The sequence below is a fragment of the Trichosurus vulpecula genome, chromosome 2, assembly GCF_011100635.1.
Source record: "Trichosurus vulpecula isolate mTriVul1 chromosome 2, mTriVul1.pri, whole genome shotgun sequence".
Classification (NCBI taxonomy): domain Eukaryota; kingdom Metazoa; phylum Chordata; class Mammalia; order Diprotodontia; family Phalangeridae; genus Trichosurus; species Trichosurus vulpecula.
In genome coordinates this window covers 442,544,281-442,562,778 of record NC_050574.1, presented here as the reverse complement: position 1 = coordinate 442,562,778, position 18,498 = coordinate 442,544,281, and the positions used below count along the sequence as shown (strand labels likewise).

The following is an 18,498-nucleotide window of genomic DNA, read 5'->3' as shown; positions in this document are numbered from 1 at the left end:
TTCTGGCTGTATATTTTGATCTTCTTTGTCACCAAAGAAAGATTCTATAGTCTAGTCCTTTCACACTGCTTGCTCATTTTCCCAGCCCATTAATTGACTTTTGAGTTCTTTGTCAGGGTACGACTGCTTCCAGAGTGAAGAGTGCTTTGTCTCAAGTTTCAGGGGTTTTATGCTTCTGTTTTCAGAGCTACTTCTATTCTGAGGTTGTATGATGTTCCTCTCCTGGCCTGTGCTCTGGTCTGTGAATGCAAGCACTCCTTTCTGCCATGTAACTACCAGGAGGACTCCCTCTCCACAGTCACTGCAAGCTCTATCACACCAGTGCTCCTCCTCCTCCAAGAACTGCCAGCTAGGACTGTGACCCAGATCCAAGCAGGGCAAAGCAAGAAAAAGCTGCCTTAGTGCCAGCAAAGAGATCCCTGCATTCCCACTCTGATCAGCCACCTGATTCCCCTCACCGTCTGTGGGCCTGGAGCTCTGGAAGTGCCCACCACAGCTGCAGCTGCAGCCACCTCCACTGCCTCAGGGCTGGGGCCGGACTGCGTACTTCTCTCACCCAGGTCCAACAGTTGTCTTTGGTGTTTGTGGGTTGAGAAGTCTGGAAACTGCCAGAGCTCAGTGATTCGGGGCCTTGAGGCCTGCTCCACTCCATCTACTCTGGCCTGGTCTCTTCCTGTGTGGCCCAAACTGGGCTGCACTCTGCTCCCACCACGGTGTGATAGACCCTTCCCAGGGTCTTAGGCTGAAGACTTATTTCACTCTGTCATTTCGTGGGTTCTGTAGCTCTAGAATTTGTTTAGAGTCATTTTTACAGGTGTATGGAGGGATTTGGGAGAGCTCAAATGAGTCCCTGTTTTCAAGCCACCATCTTGGCTCCACCCCCTTATGATTGGTGTCTTCAATGTCTGACCAAGCTTTAAGCACTCCATAGCACCTGCTTCAGCCACCTTCATGGCCTTTGGAACAAGTTGTTCTCATCTACTCATTCACATGCTTGGGGTAGGTACTACCCTAACTGAATGAAGGGTTTCAGGGTCAGTTACCCTCAACCTGGCTTAACCTGTCTGTCAAGATGGCTTACTGGGGTGTGGCTGCAGCACCTGCTACAGCTTCTTTTAGGTGAGACACTAAAGGTGGATGAGCAAGCCAAACTCACACCAGAGGTGTCCTCAAACACCGCATGCAACTTAACAACTAGTAGGTGTCAAAGGAGGGACTTGAACTTAGATCTTCCTGACACCAAGTTCAGCACATAATGCATTATGTTATATTAACTTTTTTAACGCTGTTCTTTGGGGTTCCTCATTGTTCCTATATGTTGATGGCGGCCTATTCCCTTTCACATTCCAGTGGATTTCATAGAACATGTTTTATGGTGCTCCAGGTATTACTTTGATTGGTGCAATTTTATCTTTTAAAGTGAGTGATTTTATCTTTTTTTTTTGTCATAGAATAAGTAGCAGATCTGGGAGTGAAATCCAAGTTCTGTGACTCCACATTCAAAGTATTTTTCTCTCTTACACCTCTCATTTTCCATGACATTGGTCAACACCTTAGATAACCATAGATCTTTTTGTTTTGTATCTTATTTAACACTGAAACTAAGTAGGTGATTGAGTAAAGTTATCTCTGTGGTTGTGTATTTATAATTTCTATACATTTTATGCATGGAGTCATATAAGTTTTATATGTGTGAGAGATCCCTTGTCTGAGTAAAATCTTCAAGTCTGTCTTTTGTTCTACCGAGTTAAATGCTTTTAGAAAACCAGTTAAATGTGGAAATGTTTTGCATGATTGCACATGTATAATCTATATTTAATTGTTTGCTTTCTGAAAGAGGGGGAAGGGAAGGGAGAGAGAGAATTTGGAACTCAAAATTTTAAAAAACAAATGTTAAAATGTTTTTGTTTACATGTAATTGAGAAAAAAATAAACATTAAAAAAGAAAACCAGTTAAATGCATTTAGTAAATGATATATATAACAAAAATCTTATATTACTACGCTTCATTCACATGTGCACTTATTCTCAGGAAAGGATCTGATATGAGTTACCTATACTTAAGTGTGAGTGCAATGCATTGTTACCTCTGGGTGCACTTTAGTCTTTATTTTTGATTGTGGAATAAAAAAGCCTGTATTAATTAAAAGAAATTTCAGATCAGTTAGCACATGAAAAAGATAGTTTGGGGAATAAGAGAAGCTTCTGAAGCTCCCTGATATTATACATCATAAGCTCCTTCTACCAGTCTTATTAATATTTTATACAGTCACTATTTTTAAAATACTTTTTTAATAGCTTACTCTTTACTAATTCATCCATTTCATAAATCAATTCACTTTGCTTATCTCTTTTCTTAAGGAATATGAAGGAGACCGCAATGAGGCAGGTGAACGACATGGAAAAGGAAAAGCAATATTGCCTAATGGGGATATATATGATGGACATTATGAATTTGGTAAAAGACATGGTCAGGTAGGAATGAATGTGTTATCTAACTTTTTTAAGTGTTCTTTGAATTAGACTTAGAAATGACAAGAACAATATATTTCAGGGGACCTACAGATTTAAGAGTGGTGCTCGATACATTGGAGAATACCAACAAAATAAAAAACATGGTCAAGGCTTGTTTATCTATCCAGATGGATCAAAATATGAAGGTAAAATGGTATTTTTATATATTACTGTTTTGACATAAGACAATCAGTTCAGTTTTTCTTCTGGTGACTGAGATTATCTGTGACCATTGAAATACATGGGAAGTTCCAAATTCTTCAGTTCAGTCAGTCAAAAGTAATTTATTGAATAGTTAGTATGAACAATATCCACTGTGGGAGATAGTGGATAAAAATTTAATTCCTTCCTTCAAGGACTTCGTGATCTAGCCAGTGAGACAGGACCTTTAAATGTAAAAGGAGAGCTGGCAAGATAAAATAACATTTAATAAATACCAAAAAATAATAATTGCTTTAAAAATTCATTTTGGGTTTGTGTGTTCAGAATGGTAAAGAGAAGGACCAAGTACCAAGTGAGGGAAATGACATGAGCAAAGGGTTAGTTGGAGATATTAAAATTATATTTGGAGAGCAGTCTGGCTGTAGCAGAGTGATTATGTTATGAAATAATCAGAGAAAAGGGTAGAAAGATAGGGCTAGATTGGGCCCTTGAATGCCAAGCTAAGGAATTTGGGACTTCATCTAGTAGGTAGTGAGGAACCAATGAAGGATTTTGATCAGGTGATTGACATAATGTAGGAAGAATTTTAGGCTGATCCTAAGCCAGTGTGGAGGAAGTGAAAGATGAGCTTCTAATGTGTCAAAAGCTGATACTGAGGCAGGATATAGATTTAAAGAGAGTCTGTGTGAGAATCCTACAGGCTGTTGATGCTGGAGTTCTCTTTCTCCCGTAAGAAAAGCATCTGGTAAATTCTTTATCTTCCTGATAATTTCATCTTTATTTTAGAAGGTAGAGAAAGTATGAGGGAAATTACTTTCTAAATGTAATTTTGACCCACGAAGAACTAGTTGGTGAGGGAATGTCAAGAATCATGAAAGGAAAAAGCTATGCTATTTTTAAACTCAACATGTCCAAAATATAGCTCACTCTCTTGACCCTCGACCCTGCCCCTCTTCCTAATTCTCTTGTTTTATTGAGGGTGGCATTTTCCCCCCAGTCCTGCAGGTTTGCAGCCTTAGAGAAATTCTCAACATTTCTTGATGTTAACAATCAAAAAAATTTTTTTTGAGGGGGGAAAGGCAAGGCAATTGGGGTTAAGTGACTTGCCCAAGGTCACACAGCTAGTAAGTGTGTCAAGTGTCTGAAGCTGTATTTGAACTCAGGTCCTCCTGACTCCAGGGCCGAAGCTCTACTTGCTGGGCCACCTAGCTGCCCCAACAACTAATAACTTTACAACTCAATCTCCTTCCTCACACATATCACTGTATCTTGTGGATCCTGCTTCCTAATTTCTTATCCATCCCCTTTTGTTCACTTGCCTAAACTATTACAGTACCCCCTTGATTGGTCTCCTTTATTCAAGTCTTCCTCCTTTTCAATGCATCCTTCTCAATTAAACACAGTCCCCCAGGGTAATGTTTCCAAAGCATAGGTGTGACCATGTCTGTCCCTTGCTCAAGAAGCTGCAGGTTTTCCATTCCTCCCAGGATCAAATACAAAGCCTCATATTTTGTATTTAAAGCTGTTCACAAGCCTCATTATGTGACACTCCCCTTCAAAGTGGTCTTCTGGCTGTTTCTTACAAAGACTGTTCCATCCTACCCTCTCTGTGCCCCTTCTATACCTCGGAGGTATGCCCTGTTCATCTCCATGTTCTGGAATCCAAGGCTTGTCTTCGAAATTCAGCTCAAGCTCTGCCTCATACACAAGACCTTTCTTGGGACTCCCTCCCCACCCCCACCCCTAACATGCTAATGCCTCCCACCTCTGCCTTGTATTCACTTTGTGCATTTGTGTGAATAATATATACTTATATAAGTACATGTTTTTCCCTTTAAATTTTTTATTGGTATCTTTCATTTTTATACCACCCTCATTTCTTTCTTTTTGCATATTATTTTTATTTTTCAAGTTACAAGCATTTATGTTTTTTGAATTTTATCATTTTTATTTAATATTTTAGTTTTCAACATTGATTTCCACAAGATTTTGAGTTACACATTTTATCCCCATTTCTGCCCTCCCCCCAATCCAAGATGGCATATATTCTGATTGCCTCTTTCCCCAGTCAGCCCTCCCTTCTGTCACCCCACTCCCCCTACCCCCCTCCCCTTTCCCCTTACGTTCTTGTAGGGCAGGATAGATTTCTATGCCCCATTCCCTATATATCTTGTTTCCCAGTTGCATGCAAAAACAACTTTTTTTTTTGAGCATCTGCTTTTAAAACTTTGAGTTCTAAATTCTCTCCTCTCTTCCCTTCCCACCCACCTTCCCTAGGAAGGTCAACATAGGTCACACATGTATCACTATGTAAAACACTTCCACAATATTCATGTTGTGAAAGGCTAACTATATTTCCTTCCATCCTATCCTGTCCCCCATTATTCAATTTTCTTCCTTGACCCTGTCCCTTTTCAAAAGTGTTTGCTTTTGGTTACCTCCTCCCCCATCTGCCTTCCCTTCTATCATCCCCCCTTTTTTATCCCCTTCCCTTTACTTTCCTGTGGAGTAAGACACCCAATTGAGTGTGTATGTTATTCGTTCCTCAAGTCAAATCCGATGAGAGCAAGATCCACTCATTCCCCCTCACCTGCCCCCTCTTCCCTTCCAACAGAACTACTTTTTCTTGCCACTTTTATGTGAGATAATTTACCTCATTCTATCTCTCCCTTTCTCCCTCTCTCAATATATTCCTCTCTCATCCCTTAAATTTATTTTATTTTTTTAGATATCATCCCTTCATATTCAACTCACCCTGTGCCCTCTGTCTATATATATATATATATATATATATATATATGTACATTCCATTCAACTGCCCTAATACTGAGAAAGGTCTCATGAACTATACACATCATCTTTCCAGGTCGGAATGTAAACAAAACAGTTCAACTTTAGTAAGTCCCTTAGGATTTCTCTTTCTTGTTTACCTTTTCATGCTTCTCTTGATTCTTGTGTTTGAAAGTCAAATTTTCTATTCAGCTCTCGTCTTTTCACTGAGGAAGCTGGAAAGTCCTCTATTTTATTGAAAATCCTTATTTTGCCTTGGAGCATGATGCTCAGTTTTGCTGGGTAGGTGATTCTTGGCTTTAATCCTAGCTCCACTGACCTCCAGAATATCATATTCCAAGCCCTTCCATCCCTTAGTGTAGAAGCTGCTAGATCTTGGATTATTCTGATTGTGTTTCCACAATACTCAAATTGTTTCTTTCTGGCTGCTTGTAGTATTTTCTCCTTTATCTGGGAGCTCTGGAATTTGGTGACAATATTCCTAGGAGTTTTCTTTTTGGGATCTTTTTCAGGATGCGATCTGTGGATTCTTTCAATTTCCATTTTACCCTCTGGGTCTAGAATATCAGGGCAGTTCTCCTTGATAATTTCTTGAAAGATGATATCTAGGCTCTTTTTTTGATCACGGCTTTCAGGTAGTCCAAGAATTTTTAAATTATCTCTCCTGGATCTATTTTCCAGGTCAGTGGTTTTTCCAATGAGATATTTTACATTGTCTTCCACTTTTTCATTCCTTTAGTTCTGTTTTATAATATCTTGATTTCTCATCAAGTCACTAGCTTCTACTTGCTCCAATCTAATTTTCAAGGTAGTATTTTCTTCAGTGGTCTTTTGGACCTCCTTTTCCATTTGGCTAATTCTGCCTTTCAAGGCATTCTTCTCCTCATTGACTTTTTGGAGCTCTTTTACCATTTGAGTTAGTCTATTTTTTAAGATGTTATTTTCTTCAGTATTTTTTTGGGTCTCCTTTAGCAAGTCATTGACTTGTTTTTCATGGTTTTCTCACATCATTCTTATTTCTCTTCCCAATTTTTCCTCTGCTTCTCTAACTTGCTTTTCCAAATTCTTTTTGAGCTCTTCCATGGCCTGAGACCAGTTCATGTTTTTCTTGGAGGCTTTTGATGTAGGCTCTTTGACTTTGTTGACTTCTTCTGGCTCTATGTTTTGGTCTTCTTTGTCACCAAAGAAAGAATCCAAAGTCTAGATCTGAATCTGAGCCTGTTTTCGCTGCCTGTTCATGTTCCCAGCCAACTTACTTGACCCTTGAGCTTTTTGTTGGGGTATGACTGCTTGTAGAGCAAAGAGTACTTTGTACCAAGCTTGAGGGGCTGTGCTGCTGTTTTCAGAGTTATTTCTACACAGCAAGCCCTGCCACAGTAGCACTCCTCCTCCCCTAAGAACTGCCAACCTGGACCATGACTGAGATCCAAGCAGGCTCTGCACTCCTGCTCTGATCTGCCACTTAATTCCTCCCACCAAGTGGGCCTGGGGCTGGAAGCAACTGTAGCTGTAGTTCTGGAAGCAGCCTCAGAGCTGCACCTCCTCTGCTGCTACCAGGGCTGTGGCCGAACTGTGAACTCCTTTCATTCTGTCCCAGCAGTTTTTTCCCACTAACCTGCTCTGTTGTCTTAGGTGTTTGTGGGTTAGAAGTCTGGTATCTGCCATAGCTCACTGATTCAGGGCGCTACGGCCTGTTCTACCCGGCTCCTGTTCTGGCTTGTCTGGGCGCAGCCCACTCTAGGCTCTGCTCCACTCTGGTCCCAGTTCCGTGCTATAGACCTCACCCAGAGACCATCCAGGCTGTCCTGGGCTGGAGCCCTGCTTCCCTCTGCTGTTTTGTGGGTTCTGCAGTTTTAGAATTTGTTCAGAGCCATTTTTATAGGTGTTTGGAGGGACATGGGGAGAACTTTAGGCAAGTCCCTGCTTTCTAGCTGCCATCTTGGCTTCATGCCCCCGCCCCCCTACAAATGGCCACCACCAAGTTCATGGAAAGTGAAAAGACAAATTCTTGCACTTTACCCCTTTCAAAGCTTACTTTTTTGTGTGTGCCAGTTTAAAGTTGCATTTACAGAGGTATCTGAATTCTGAATTCATTGTCAGGCTTTTACTGTCTCATATTGGTCTGTCCCCTTTGCTGAATTGTTCTAAATTTTCCTCCAAGTTCAGTCCAAACCAAACAAGGATAGGATAAAAGCTGCACTCTTTCTTAGCCTCTCTCTATTTGTTGTTATTAAATAAAATCCACTCACTACTTAACATTATATAACAGAAACATGTATCAAAAGCCATTCCTGAATAGATAGGTGGTCCAAGGAAATGAACAGTTATCAAAAGAAGAACTGAAAACTCTTAACCACCATATGAAAAGCTGCCCCAAATTACTAATAAGAGAAATGTAAATTAAAGCAACCTTGAAGTTTTATCTCACACTGAGGAGATGGGACTAGTCAATGATGGAGGAGTTGGGGAAAGACAAGCATACTAATGCATTGGTGCTAGAGCTATAAATCAGTACAACTATTCTAGAAAACAATTAGGAATTAGAGTATGTAAATAAAGCCACTGAAGTGTCCATACTCTGTGACCTAGAGATTCCACTAATAGGTATGGGGATTATTGACAAGAAGGAAAACTCCATATATGCCAAAGTGTTTATAGTAATACATGTAGTAATAGTGGTAGTGAAGAATTTGAAAAAAGATAGAATCCTATTGATTAATGAATGATTAAATAAATTGTATTGTATAAATGTAATGAAATAGTACTCTGCTATAAAAAATAAAGAATATGGTTAATACAGAGGAGCACAGAAAAATGTGCATGAACTGATGCAAAGTGAAGTAAGCAGAGCCAGGAAAGAAATGCACACAGTTACTACAACAAGGTAAATGGAAAAAAAAATAAACATGAAGAAGCAAAAAATAACTGTTGCACAATTTTAAATTACTATCCTGGCCCCAAAGAAGAGATATAAGAAAGTATCTCCTCCTATCCCCTTGCCCTCCACCTCTTTGCAAGGGTAGGTGTGTTCCCACAGGTGCGGAACATTGCATGTAATGCCAGATTTTCTAATATAGTTATTGGTTATTGTGGACTATTTTCTCCTGTTCCTCTTTTTTCCTTTAAAAGTTTCCTTCCTAGGGCAAAAACTGGGCATAGACCAATATCTCACACCATATACCAAAATAAAGTCAAAATGGGTTCATGATTTAGGAGTAAAAGCTGATACTATAAGTAATTTGGGAAAGCAAGGAATAGTTTACTTATCACATTTATGGAAAAGTAAAGAATTCATGACCCAACAAGAGATAGAGAGCATTATAAAATGCAAAATGGATAATTTTGATTATGTCAAATTGAAATGTTTTTGTACAAAAAAAGCCAATGCAACAAAAAATTAGGAGGGAAGCAGAAAATTGGGAGAAAATCTTTGCAACTAGTATCTCTGATAAAGGCCTCATTTCTAAAATATACAGGGAACTGAGCCAAATATATAGGAATATAAGCCATTCCCCAACTGAGAAATGGTCAAAGGATATGAACAGGCAGTTTACGGAGGAAGAAATTAAAGCTATCTATAGGCATATGAAAAAATGCTCTGGATCACTACTGATTAGAGAAATGCAAATCAAAACAACTCTTAGATACCACATCTCTCCTGTCAGATTGGCTAAAATAACAAAACAGGAAAATGATAAATGCTGGAAAGGATGTGGTAAAATTGGAACATTGTTACATTGCTGGTGGAGTTGTGAGCTGATCCAGCCATTTTGGAGAGCAATTTGGAACTATGCCCAAAGGGCTATAAAAATGTTCATATCCTTTGACCCAGCAACACCACTTCTAGGGTTGTATCCCAAAGAAATCACACAAGCGGGAAAAGGACCCATATGTACGAGGATATTTATAGCGGCTCTTTTTGTGGTAGCCAAGAATTGGAAATCAAAGGGATGCCCATCAATTGGGGAATGGTTGAACAAGCTGTGGTATATGAAGGTGATGGAATACTATTGTGCCATAAGAAATGGGGATGATGCAGACTTCGTAACAACCTGGAAAAACCTACACGACATAATGCTGAGTGAGCGGAGCAGAGCCAGGAGAACGCTGTGCACAGCCACAGATATATAGATTCTGTGAGGACCAACCCTGACATACTTCGCTCTTCTCAGCAACACAAGGTGCAAGGACAGCTCCAGGGGACTCGCGATGGAGAATGCTCTCTTCATCCAGAGAAAGAACTGTGAAGTTTGAATACAGATTGAGGCGCACTACATGCTCGCCTTTTTTGCTTCTCTTTTGTTTTTGGGTTGTTTTTTTTTTTTTTGGTTCTGTTTCTTCTTTCTCATGATTCATTCCATTGGTCATAATTCTTCTCCACAACTTGACTAGTGTATAAATTAATTCAATGCAAAGTTATACATGGTAGTTATATAAGATTCCATGCCGTTTTGGGAAGGGAGAGGGGAGGGAGGGGAGAAAATCTGGAACTCAAAATTATGTAGAACAGTGTGTGGTAAACTAAAAATAAATAAATTAATTTAAAAAAAGTTTCCTTCTTTCCTTCCTCCCTCCCTCCCTCCTTTCCTTCCTTCCTTTCTCTGTTCCTTCCTCCCTTCCTTCCTTCTTACCTTCCTTCCATAAAGGATTGCTTTCTGCAAGGGGGGAGAAGATGGGATATAGGAGTAAATCTAGGTGATGTAGAAACAAAATATCAAACAAAAATCTATTAAAAGGCATACAAGACACAAGCAAGCCTACACACCCAGTTATTTGGAAAAGAGAATTCACTATGTGACTGAGGTCACTATATCTGCCCTATCCCTTGGTTGGCTCTTGTTGCCCAGGAGTTGAGAATTCCTGGTGCCATCATGCTACAGTGCAGAGTCAGTCCAGGTCTTTTAAATTATGGCTTATATATCTCTTGGAAGCTGTCCTTCTCCTTGTGTTTGCACTCATATCTCTTCATTCTTCCTTGTAAAACTCTTCTATCTCTAATTTCTTACATCTTCTCCCTATACATTTTTTTTTTCTTAAAGGCAAGAGGCTTAGATTTAGGAGTCAAGGTCACTATCTGTGCATTGGTCAGGTCTTTCCTTCAAGGTATTTTTTTGGTTGTTGTTTTTTTTTTTTTGCCAGAGTCGAATTTCTGTTACAAAAGAGGGTTTTTTGGATGGAGTTTTATTAAGAATAGACCATGGTGTAAAAATAAAAAGCATCAATAAAACTTTTTAAAAGTACCCTTATTTCACTTTCTGAGGGTACTTCCTCCATGTGTGTATGTGTGTGTGCGTGCGTGTGTGTGTGTGTGTATGTGTGTGTAAATACCATAGTAATTTATAAGCATTCAAAGACAGTTTAAATTGGATTGCTTATGCTGGCATTGTTTTTGAATTTTTAATTTTAGGAGACTGGGCAGATGACCAAAGACATGGCCATGGAGTTTATTACTATGTAAATAATGATACATATACTGGAGAATGGTTTGCTCACCAAAGGTTTGTTTTTCACTGTTTCTTTAGGCTTATATTTTTATTTAGACAAACAAAAGATCCTGATACATCTTTAGATTGATTACTCTTATTAAGAAAGAAAATTTAGAATAATAAAATTTACAAAACTAATTTCAAATTGTACTTGAATTAAAAATAAAGCATTGTGGAAAATATTCACTTCAGTATAAATCTGTGGTAACTCTATCAGAAAACCAGGTTCATGGTAACTTATTAAGGCATCTTTCCACAGGTTTATGTGGGAGAAGTTTTCATCATACAACTGGAGAAGGTAGCATGTACATACTACTCTCATTATCCATTGGGCACAGAAGACTCAGTCAGTTAGTTAATAAATATTTATTAAGCACCTACTAATGTACCAGGCACTATGCTAAGTGCTGGGATATAAATGTGAAAAAGAAAGGCCCTGCGCTTAAGGAGCCTACAGTCTAGCGAAAAAGGATTATACACAAAAGAAAACTGAAATGGAGAGGTAGAAGGGTCGGGACCTGGCATGGGGGCATGGTAGAGAAATAAAAGAAATCTAAAATGAATGCAGTTAGAGAGATCAAATCCAAAATGAATGCAGCTGGATGGAAAATGAGGAGATGTATGAGGAAAGAAGAATATAGGTGCAGCATGGTGTAGGAATAGAATGCTAGGTCTGGATTAAATGGACATATAATTAGGTCAGTGTGATCAGTGCTTTGCTTCAGGTGCCAGAATTTGGGGAGTGCTCACATCGCTTATACACATTCAGCAATGTAGGAAAAACTGAACTTAGAACCTGGGTAACAAAACAAGTAGGAAAACTAGGAAGCTTGGCTACCACATACAGCCCAGGTGAACTACAGGGAGAGGAGGGAGAGGAAAGAGAAAAGGGAGAGGAGGGAGGGAGAGGAGGAAGGTAGGAAGGAAGGAAGGGAAGGAGGGAAGGAGGGAGCTGCATTGCCCAACTGGACCTGGCCAGTAGGGTCCTCAGTAGAGCAGCTACTACTACCCACAGATTATTGTTTGTCATTTGTTCTTAAAAAGGACCAATAACATCAGGAAGCTGATGTCTTGACTTGCAAGTGAATTGGGTTTAAGTGAATTGCACAGGACTGTGCAAAGTTACAAGCCTCACTCTCTCCTCAGGAGTCAACTGGGTCCAGTGGCAAGATACAGATCAAGACAACTGGAGATGGCCCCGCTACTGTCAGACACTTCTGTATTGGATGCAGCCAGTTGCTGATCTGATGCCTGCCATTTTACTGATTGCTTATGTTCATAAATTCCTCCAGCTGCTAGGACAAATTCCTAGGGTACTGCTATGGACTTTTGGGAAAAACTGGATCTCATACCTTGAGATGAGGCTCCAGGGTCTGCTGTCTTCTGAGCTCCTGCTGAGGAAACTCCCAACTCCAGGAAACAGACTGTATTCCAACCTAAAGAAAATTAGAAAAGTAAAAGAGAACAAAAAAGGGAAAAAAATGACCTTGCCCTCTCAGAAGGTACATCTGGTCTCAGATGAGCTCCCAGAACACTCAGGTCTCTTCCAACAGGAATTGGGAACTAAGAAGTAACTGAGGGTGGCCTTTTATCCTTAAATGAGAATCACACCATCCTATATGAAAATTCTTTATCTAATAGACAGCCCATAATTTTCGCCAGTGGATCCTTGCAAAATATTGACATCTGGGCAAAAATTTCTCCAGTGAGTCCCTGCAACAAGTAGAGGGCATTTGAAATTTTTCCAATAGATCCTGGCAATACATAGGATAGTCCATTATTTTTTATTCTTCCTTGTACAGTCTGTTCCACTGATCTACTTTTAATCAAAATCAAATAATTTTTATGACTGCTACTTTATGATATAGTTTGAGGTCTGAAATTGCTATTTTCCCTTCATCTCTATATATTTTTCATTATTCCTTGATAGTTTAGATCTTTCGTTTCTCCAAATGAATTTTGTTGTTAATTATCAAGTTCTACAAAATATCCCTCAGATTGTTTGATTGGCATAGCATTAAAACTGCAAATCAACTTTTAATGTTAATGATTTCATAATATTGGCATGGCCTAGCCATGAGCACCAAATATTCCTTGGCCTATTTAAGATGTTCCATATTTCTTCAAGAAATACTTGATAATTGAATCTATGCAAGTATTTTGTATGCTTTGGTAGACTTAGTCCCAAATATTTTATGCATTTTCTAGTAATTTTCAATGGATTTTCCCTTTGTAGTATTGCCTCTTGGATTTTGTTATTACATTAAAATGCTCTTTATTTTTATGGGCTTATTTTGTAGCCTACAATGTTTTTTGAAGCTGTTAATTGCCTTTATTAGTATTTTTGCTGATTCTCCAGGATTTTCCAAGTAAAACACCATGTCATCAGCAAATAGGGATAGTTTTGTCTCTTCTGTACCTATCTTTTGATTTTTAATTTTTTTCTCTTGTCTTATTGCTATTATTAGCATTTCTAGAACTCTCTCAAATAATGTTAGAGAGATGGGACATCATTACTTTACTCCTATATTTATTGGGAAAGTTAATGCATTTCCATTACATAGAATGCTTGATTTTGGTTTTATATGATACCTTTTATGATATTAGAAAAGTCTCTCTATGCCTTTACTTTAAAGGGTTTTAGCTCATACACACACACACACACACATATACATATATATGTATATATGTGTGTATACACACACACACACATATGCATACACACACATGCATTGGAAAAATTTCAAGTGTCCTCTATTTGTTGCAAGAACTCATTTGAGAAATTTTTTCCCAGATGTGTATATATATATATGTATATGTGTGTGTGTATGTATATATGTGTGTATATGTATGTATATGTATATATGTGCATGCATGCATGTATGTATATGTATACACACACATATGTGTGTGTATGTGTATGTATACAAACTTTTTCAAAGGCTTTTTGTACATCTATTGAGATAATACATGGATGTAGATGTTTTTGTTTGTAGTGTGATTAATTATATTGATTATTTTCCTAATGTTGAAACACCCTTGCATACTTTGTCATAATGAATGATTTCATGGATGAATTATTGTAGTCTGACAAGAATCTATTAAAATTTTTTGAATCAGTATTCATTAATGATATCAGTCTCTAGTTTTCCTTCTCTGCTTTATGCTTCCCTAGTTTAGGTATCAGGACTATTTTTGTGTCACAAAAAGAGTCTATTAGAACCCTTTCACCCCCTCAATTTTTGAGCATAATTTGGATAGTATTGGTCCTAATTTTTCTTTAAAATTTTGATAGAATTCTAGTGAATCCATCAGGACCAGCAAATTTCTCTCCTGAACCTTTCCCCTTTGGTAGTTTCTGTACAGATAGTTCTATTTCATTTTCTGAAATTGGAATATTTAAGATTTCTATTTGGTATTCAGTTAGTTTGGATATTTCATATTTTTGAAAGTATTCTTATATTTCTTTTTTACTCAGTTTTTTTGAAAAGCATATAACTGCATCGTAGATTCTCACAGTTCTGCCTTTGTTGTGATTTCACTTGGTCCTTTGCTATTTTGTTGATTTGATTTTCTTCCTTCTTTTTAATGAGACTGGCTAAATATTTATCATTTTTGTTAGTCTTTTCAAAGATCCAGCTTTTAGCTTTGTTTGTCATTTCTATAGTATTTTTAGTTTTCAGTTTTTCTATTTTCTTTTCCCTCTAATTTTGAATATCTCCTCTGCTTATTTTGGGTTTGCTGCTTTTCTAAATTTAAGAAGTATGTAGTTCAGTTAATCCTCTCTCTTTTCATTTTGTCATTTTTATGTTTTGGTGATATACTTTTTCCCTCGAGGACTGCTTTAACTGCATCCCAGACATTTTAGCATGTTGCTTCATCTTTATAATTTTCTTTCAGAAAATTACAAATTGTTTCAGTGATTAGTTCTTTGGCAAGTTGTTATTTAGGATTTTGTTCTTAAGTCTCCATTTGGGTCTATATCTTTTATTTGTACTCTAAACTGATTGCTGTTTTTATTGTGTTAGGGGCTGTAAATTATGCTATTTATTTGTAATATTGCTGTGCTCATGTTATGGTAATTAAGGTGGGAATTTTTTGTTTTCTCTTTTAGAATGCTAAGATAATCAAATACCTTTGATGAGTCTTGCCTTTCAAATGTAATGGCAAGCAAAGTGGACTTTTTGTTGTCTTTTGTTTCTTTGATTGAATCAAGAGTCTTTGACCTGCTTAAGAAACAAGAAAGCCCCAGGCCCCAGGCCCCACACCTTTTTGCTAAGTAGGCTCTGAGCCCTCAGGTCCCTGAACAGGGTATAAGAGCTCTGAGGTTGGTGTTTTGTTTTGGGGCTCTCACTCACTGTGATTTGACCAGATGAGACTCTGGGTAGCTGCTGGAGCCCCTGGCTTCTACAACCCAGATGTTGGTGCCTCTCTCATTGGTAACTATTTTGATTTGATCCTAAATTTAGATCCTAAAGCATTTGGAGCAGTATGAGTTTACTATTAATATTGGTTTGGTTTATGGCTCCTTTCAGCAAAATGTGGTTTCCTTGTTTATGATTTTCTATGTTGTAAAGTTTTGTTTTTGCTTTTATTCTGTGTATGTCTTCACTTTTCAGTTGTGCCCTTTGTGCCACTCCTAATTCTGAATCTATTATTAAATCAATTCTTTTATTTATCTGGAAAAACATGTAGCATTCTACTCTCCTAAGGCTCTGCTCACTAGTCCTGTACTCTTCAAAACGAAAATATCTCTTCAGGGCCATCGCTTTCCTTTATGTACTGTATCCTCTTAGAATGTAAGTTCTCTGAGGTCAGGCACTGTTTTTTTGCTTTTGCATTTCCATCCCCAGCCCTTAGCACAGAGCTTTAAAAATGCCTTGTAATTCATTCATTCATTGCCATCATGGGGAGGGAGAAAAGAGAGAAAAATCTCACCCTCTAGTTGTAACTCTCTGAGAGGCACAAGTGAAAGGGTAAAGAATGATTTCTTAAACATACCCAAGAATTGGTTTAGTCTGTATAGATAGCTCTCTTTACTGACTTTGAAGTTCCTTTGTTAGCAGGATCAGGTCCTCTACTTTTAAATTCTCACATCCTTCGTGTGTACCCACATCACTGTGGGCAGAGAAAATGGCCCTGGGGTGGGCACCTTCTCTTTGTTGGTCTTTAGGCTCCTTTTTTTTGTAGCATCACCCATTGATATGGGCATGTGCTCTTATTCCTCAAGAAACAGTGTTGTGGAAATTGCCTCCATGAGAGTATACCTCTTTCAGACCTCAGATAAAGGCCATAAGGGGTAAGGACAGAAACAATGAGATGTAAGGGTGCGAGTCTACATCTTTTAATGAATCTGAGATTTTCAGTAGTGCACTGGTATAGGAAAAGGCCAGCAGAGATAACGAAATTTCATAGATTGCCTCACCATCTTTTCATAAGCCACTCATTTGCATAGGCTGATTGGAGAAACACTAGAGCCATTTGGTTATTATTGGGTAAATGACCATTAATTTTTTGGTTATAGCTGAAGATTTATAAAATTGTGGTCATAAGTTAGGGTGAAGTTTTTCACTAAGGGGACCCAGCTTGAACCACAGAGTTGTAAAAGGAAAGACTGAACCTCTATTTTCTCAAGTTCTTCCTGGGAGATGGCAAGCAGCAGAGGGAGCCAAGGATCAGCAAGGGTTGCTGCTGATCCTGAAGCTGGAGGTATTGAAAGTTACAGTGGTCCATGAGGAGCAAGCCCAGCAGATAGACCTGTCCATCACAGATGCCACGTCCTGTGAGCAACACATGGAGCGACCTACCAGGCAGAAACACTGCACTGAAATGTGACTGCATGAAGACTCTAGAAACCAAGGACTTCAGGTTCATGAAATAACAAGAGTTAGAATTACTCTTTGTCATATATGAATCTTATGTGTGTTCCTGCCTACCATTTTACACTAAGTCTGAACTTACTCTTCCCATGATACTGTGTACATTTGTGGGAGAGTATACTTCAGACTTATGTGGGAATGTGTTTTTTTTTTTACATCAAATTTTCTTAATATGCTGTCTTAGTAAATCCCCTTGGTAAAAGTTAATTGTGTACTTTCTGATTGCAAATGGGAAGATCATTGTGAGAGCTCAGAAGCTATTATACTTGGAGTAGCCATCCACAAGTTTAGTCCTGGAACCCAAAGTAGCAGCCATCTCTCTCTGGACCCACATCATGCCAAACCAAGTTGAGGGAGTGATAGAAGAGGATTTTTACTGTGTGTTTCATCTGAAATATATTTAGATGTCCTTCACATTTGCAGGTCCCCTGGAGAGATTTTCTATCTGTAGCTCTCCTATTTGAATAACATACTTTTGTAGGGATCCACTATAAAAAATTAGAAATTTTTCTCTTTTGTTTAGACTGGTATTGAACAGTGTATTTTCTGGTGTGTTTCTTTTTCATGTCTGAACAGTTCTGTTGAGATTTTGTTTGCCAGTACTGATACCCAAATGACTGAAGCATTTATTAAATACTTAATACATGCAAAGCATTGTGCTAGGTCCTGGGGATACAGATAGTCTCTGATCTGAAGGAACTAACATTTTAATTGGGGAGACAACACATGGAAGGTTTTAGCTGTGAGTTGTATTCTTGAATCCATTACAAGTATGGTGGTTGATATTTATAATATGCATATGTACGCCTAAAGTATTAATGTCTATCAAAGCACCTAGAGCCACACAGAAGACTCCTAATGTAAGCAGTACCACAGAGACAAGGATACTGACAGCATCTGATGATAAGCTATCAATACTTTGAGAGAGATGTGAAGAATCTGTAAATCACCAGAAAATGGAAAGTGTTCTCAAATTCTTGATAAGTCTCTGTGATTGCTAACAGGGCCATGGGGGCCTTGGGAAATTGATGATATATAGACACATGGAATTTTAGAGATATACAATAGGGAAACATCCAGAGAAATTTAGTTTTGGTGGCTCTCTGTTGCACAAAAAATGCAAGACCAGTTGCACAATGATCTTAATAGAAAGAAGAAGGTGTTTTTGTTGCAAAAGTGGAATGTGGGATGTATCCAATGATCAACTCACAGAATCTATATCGTGGAGTTCAAACCTTTTCGAGATGAGTCCTAGAAGATTCCTCCTTTTGTGATAGGTTGCTTAGTTGGCCATGCTTCTTACAGGGTACAGATGAATCAAACAATTGGACTTCCTGGGCTTGTTCCTGGGAGGGAAGGAGGGAGGAAGAGAGAGAAAGAGAGAGAGAGAGAGAGAGAGAGAGAGAGAGAGAGAGAGAGAGAGAGAGATATTGAACCAGAAATTTAAAAACAGTAGCAAAACGCTTCAGTCATAGAAGCCTAGCCTACAAGCAATGGACAGAGAAGCCTTCCAGCATGTAGAGCATAGATCTTAAAGTTGTGTGCTTAGTAGCATTGTAATTAGAGTTTGGATCAGGGATACCTAGAGCCTTCAACTATCTGATCCTTGTCTGGCACAGCTCATACCAGGAGGACAGCAATCAGACCATGCCCCAGATAAGATCACT

The 18,498-nt window shown here is 38.5% G+C and overlaps 1 protein-coding gene across 1 annotated transcript in view; it reads left to right on the top strand.

Moving 5' to 3' along the window:
• RSPH1 (radial spoke head component 1) overlaps window positions 1-18,498 on the top strand; it is a 49,123-nt gene that overhangs the window by 8,503 nt on the left and 22,122 nt on the right. Inside the window, exons 2-4 of the mRNA XM_036747871.1 lie at window positions 2,362-2,475; window positions 2,555-2,660; window positions 10,874-10,964. Coding sequence (XP_036603766.1) covers window positions 2,362-2,475; window positions 2,555-2,660; window positions 10,874-10,964 — 311 coding nt within the window. The remainder of the gene's footprint in view (window positions 1-2,361; window positions 2,476-2,554; window positions 2,661-10,873; window positions 10,965-18,498) is intronic.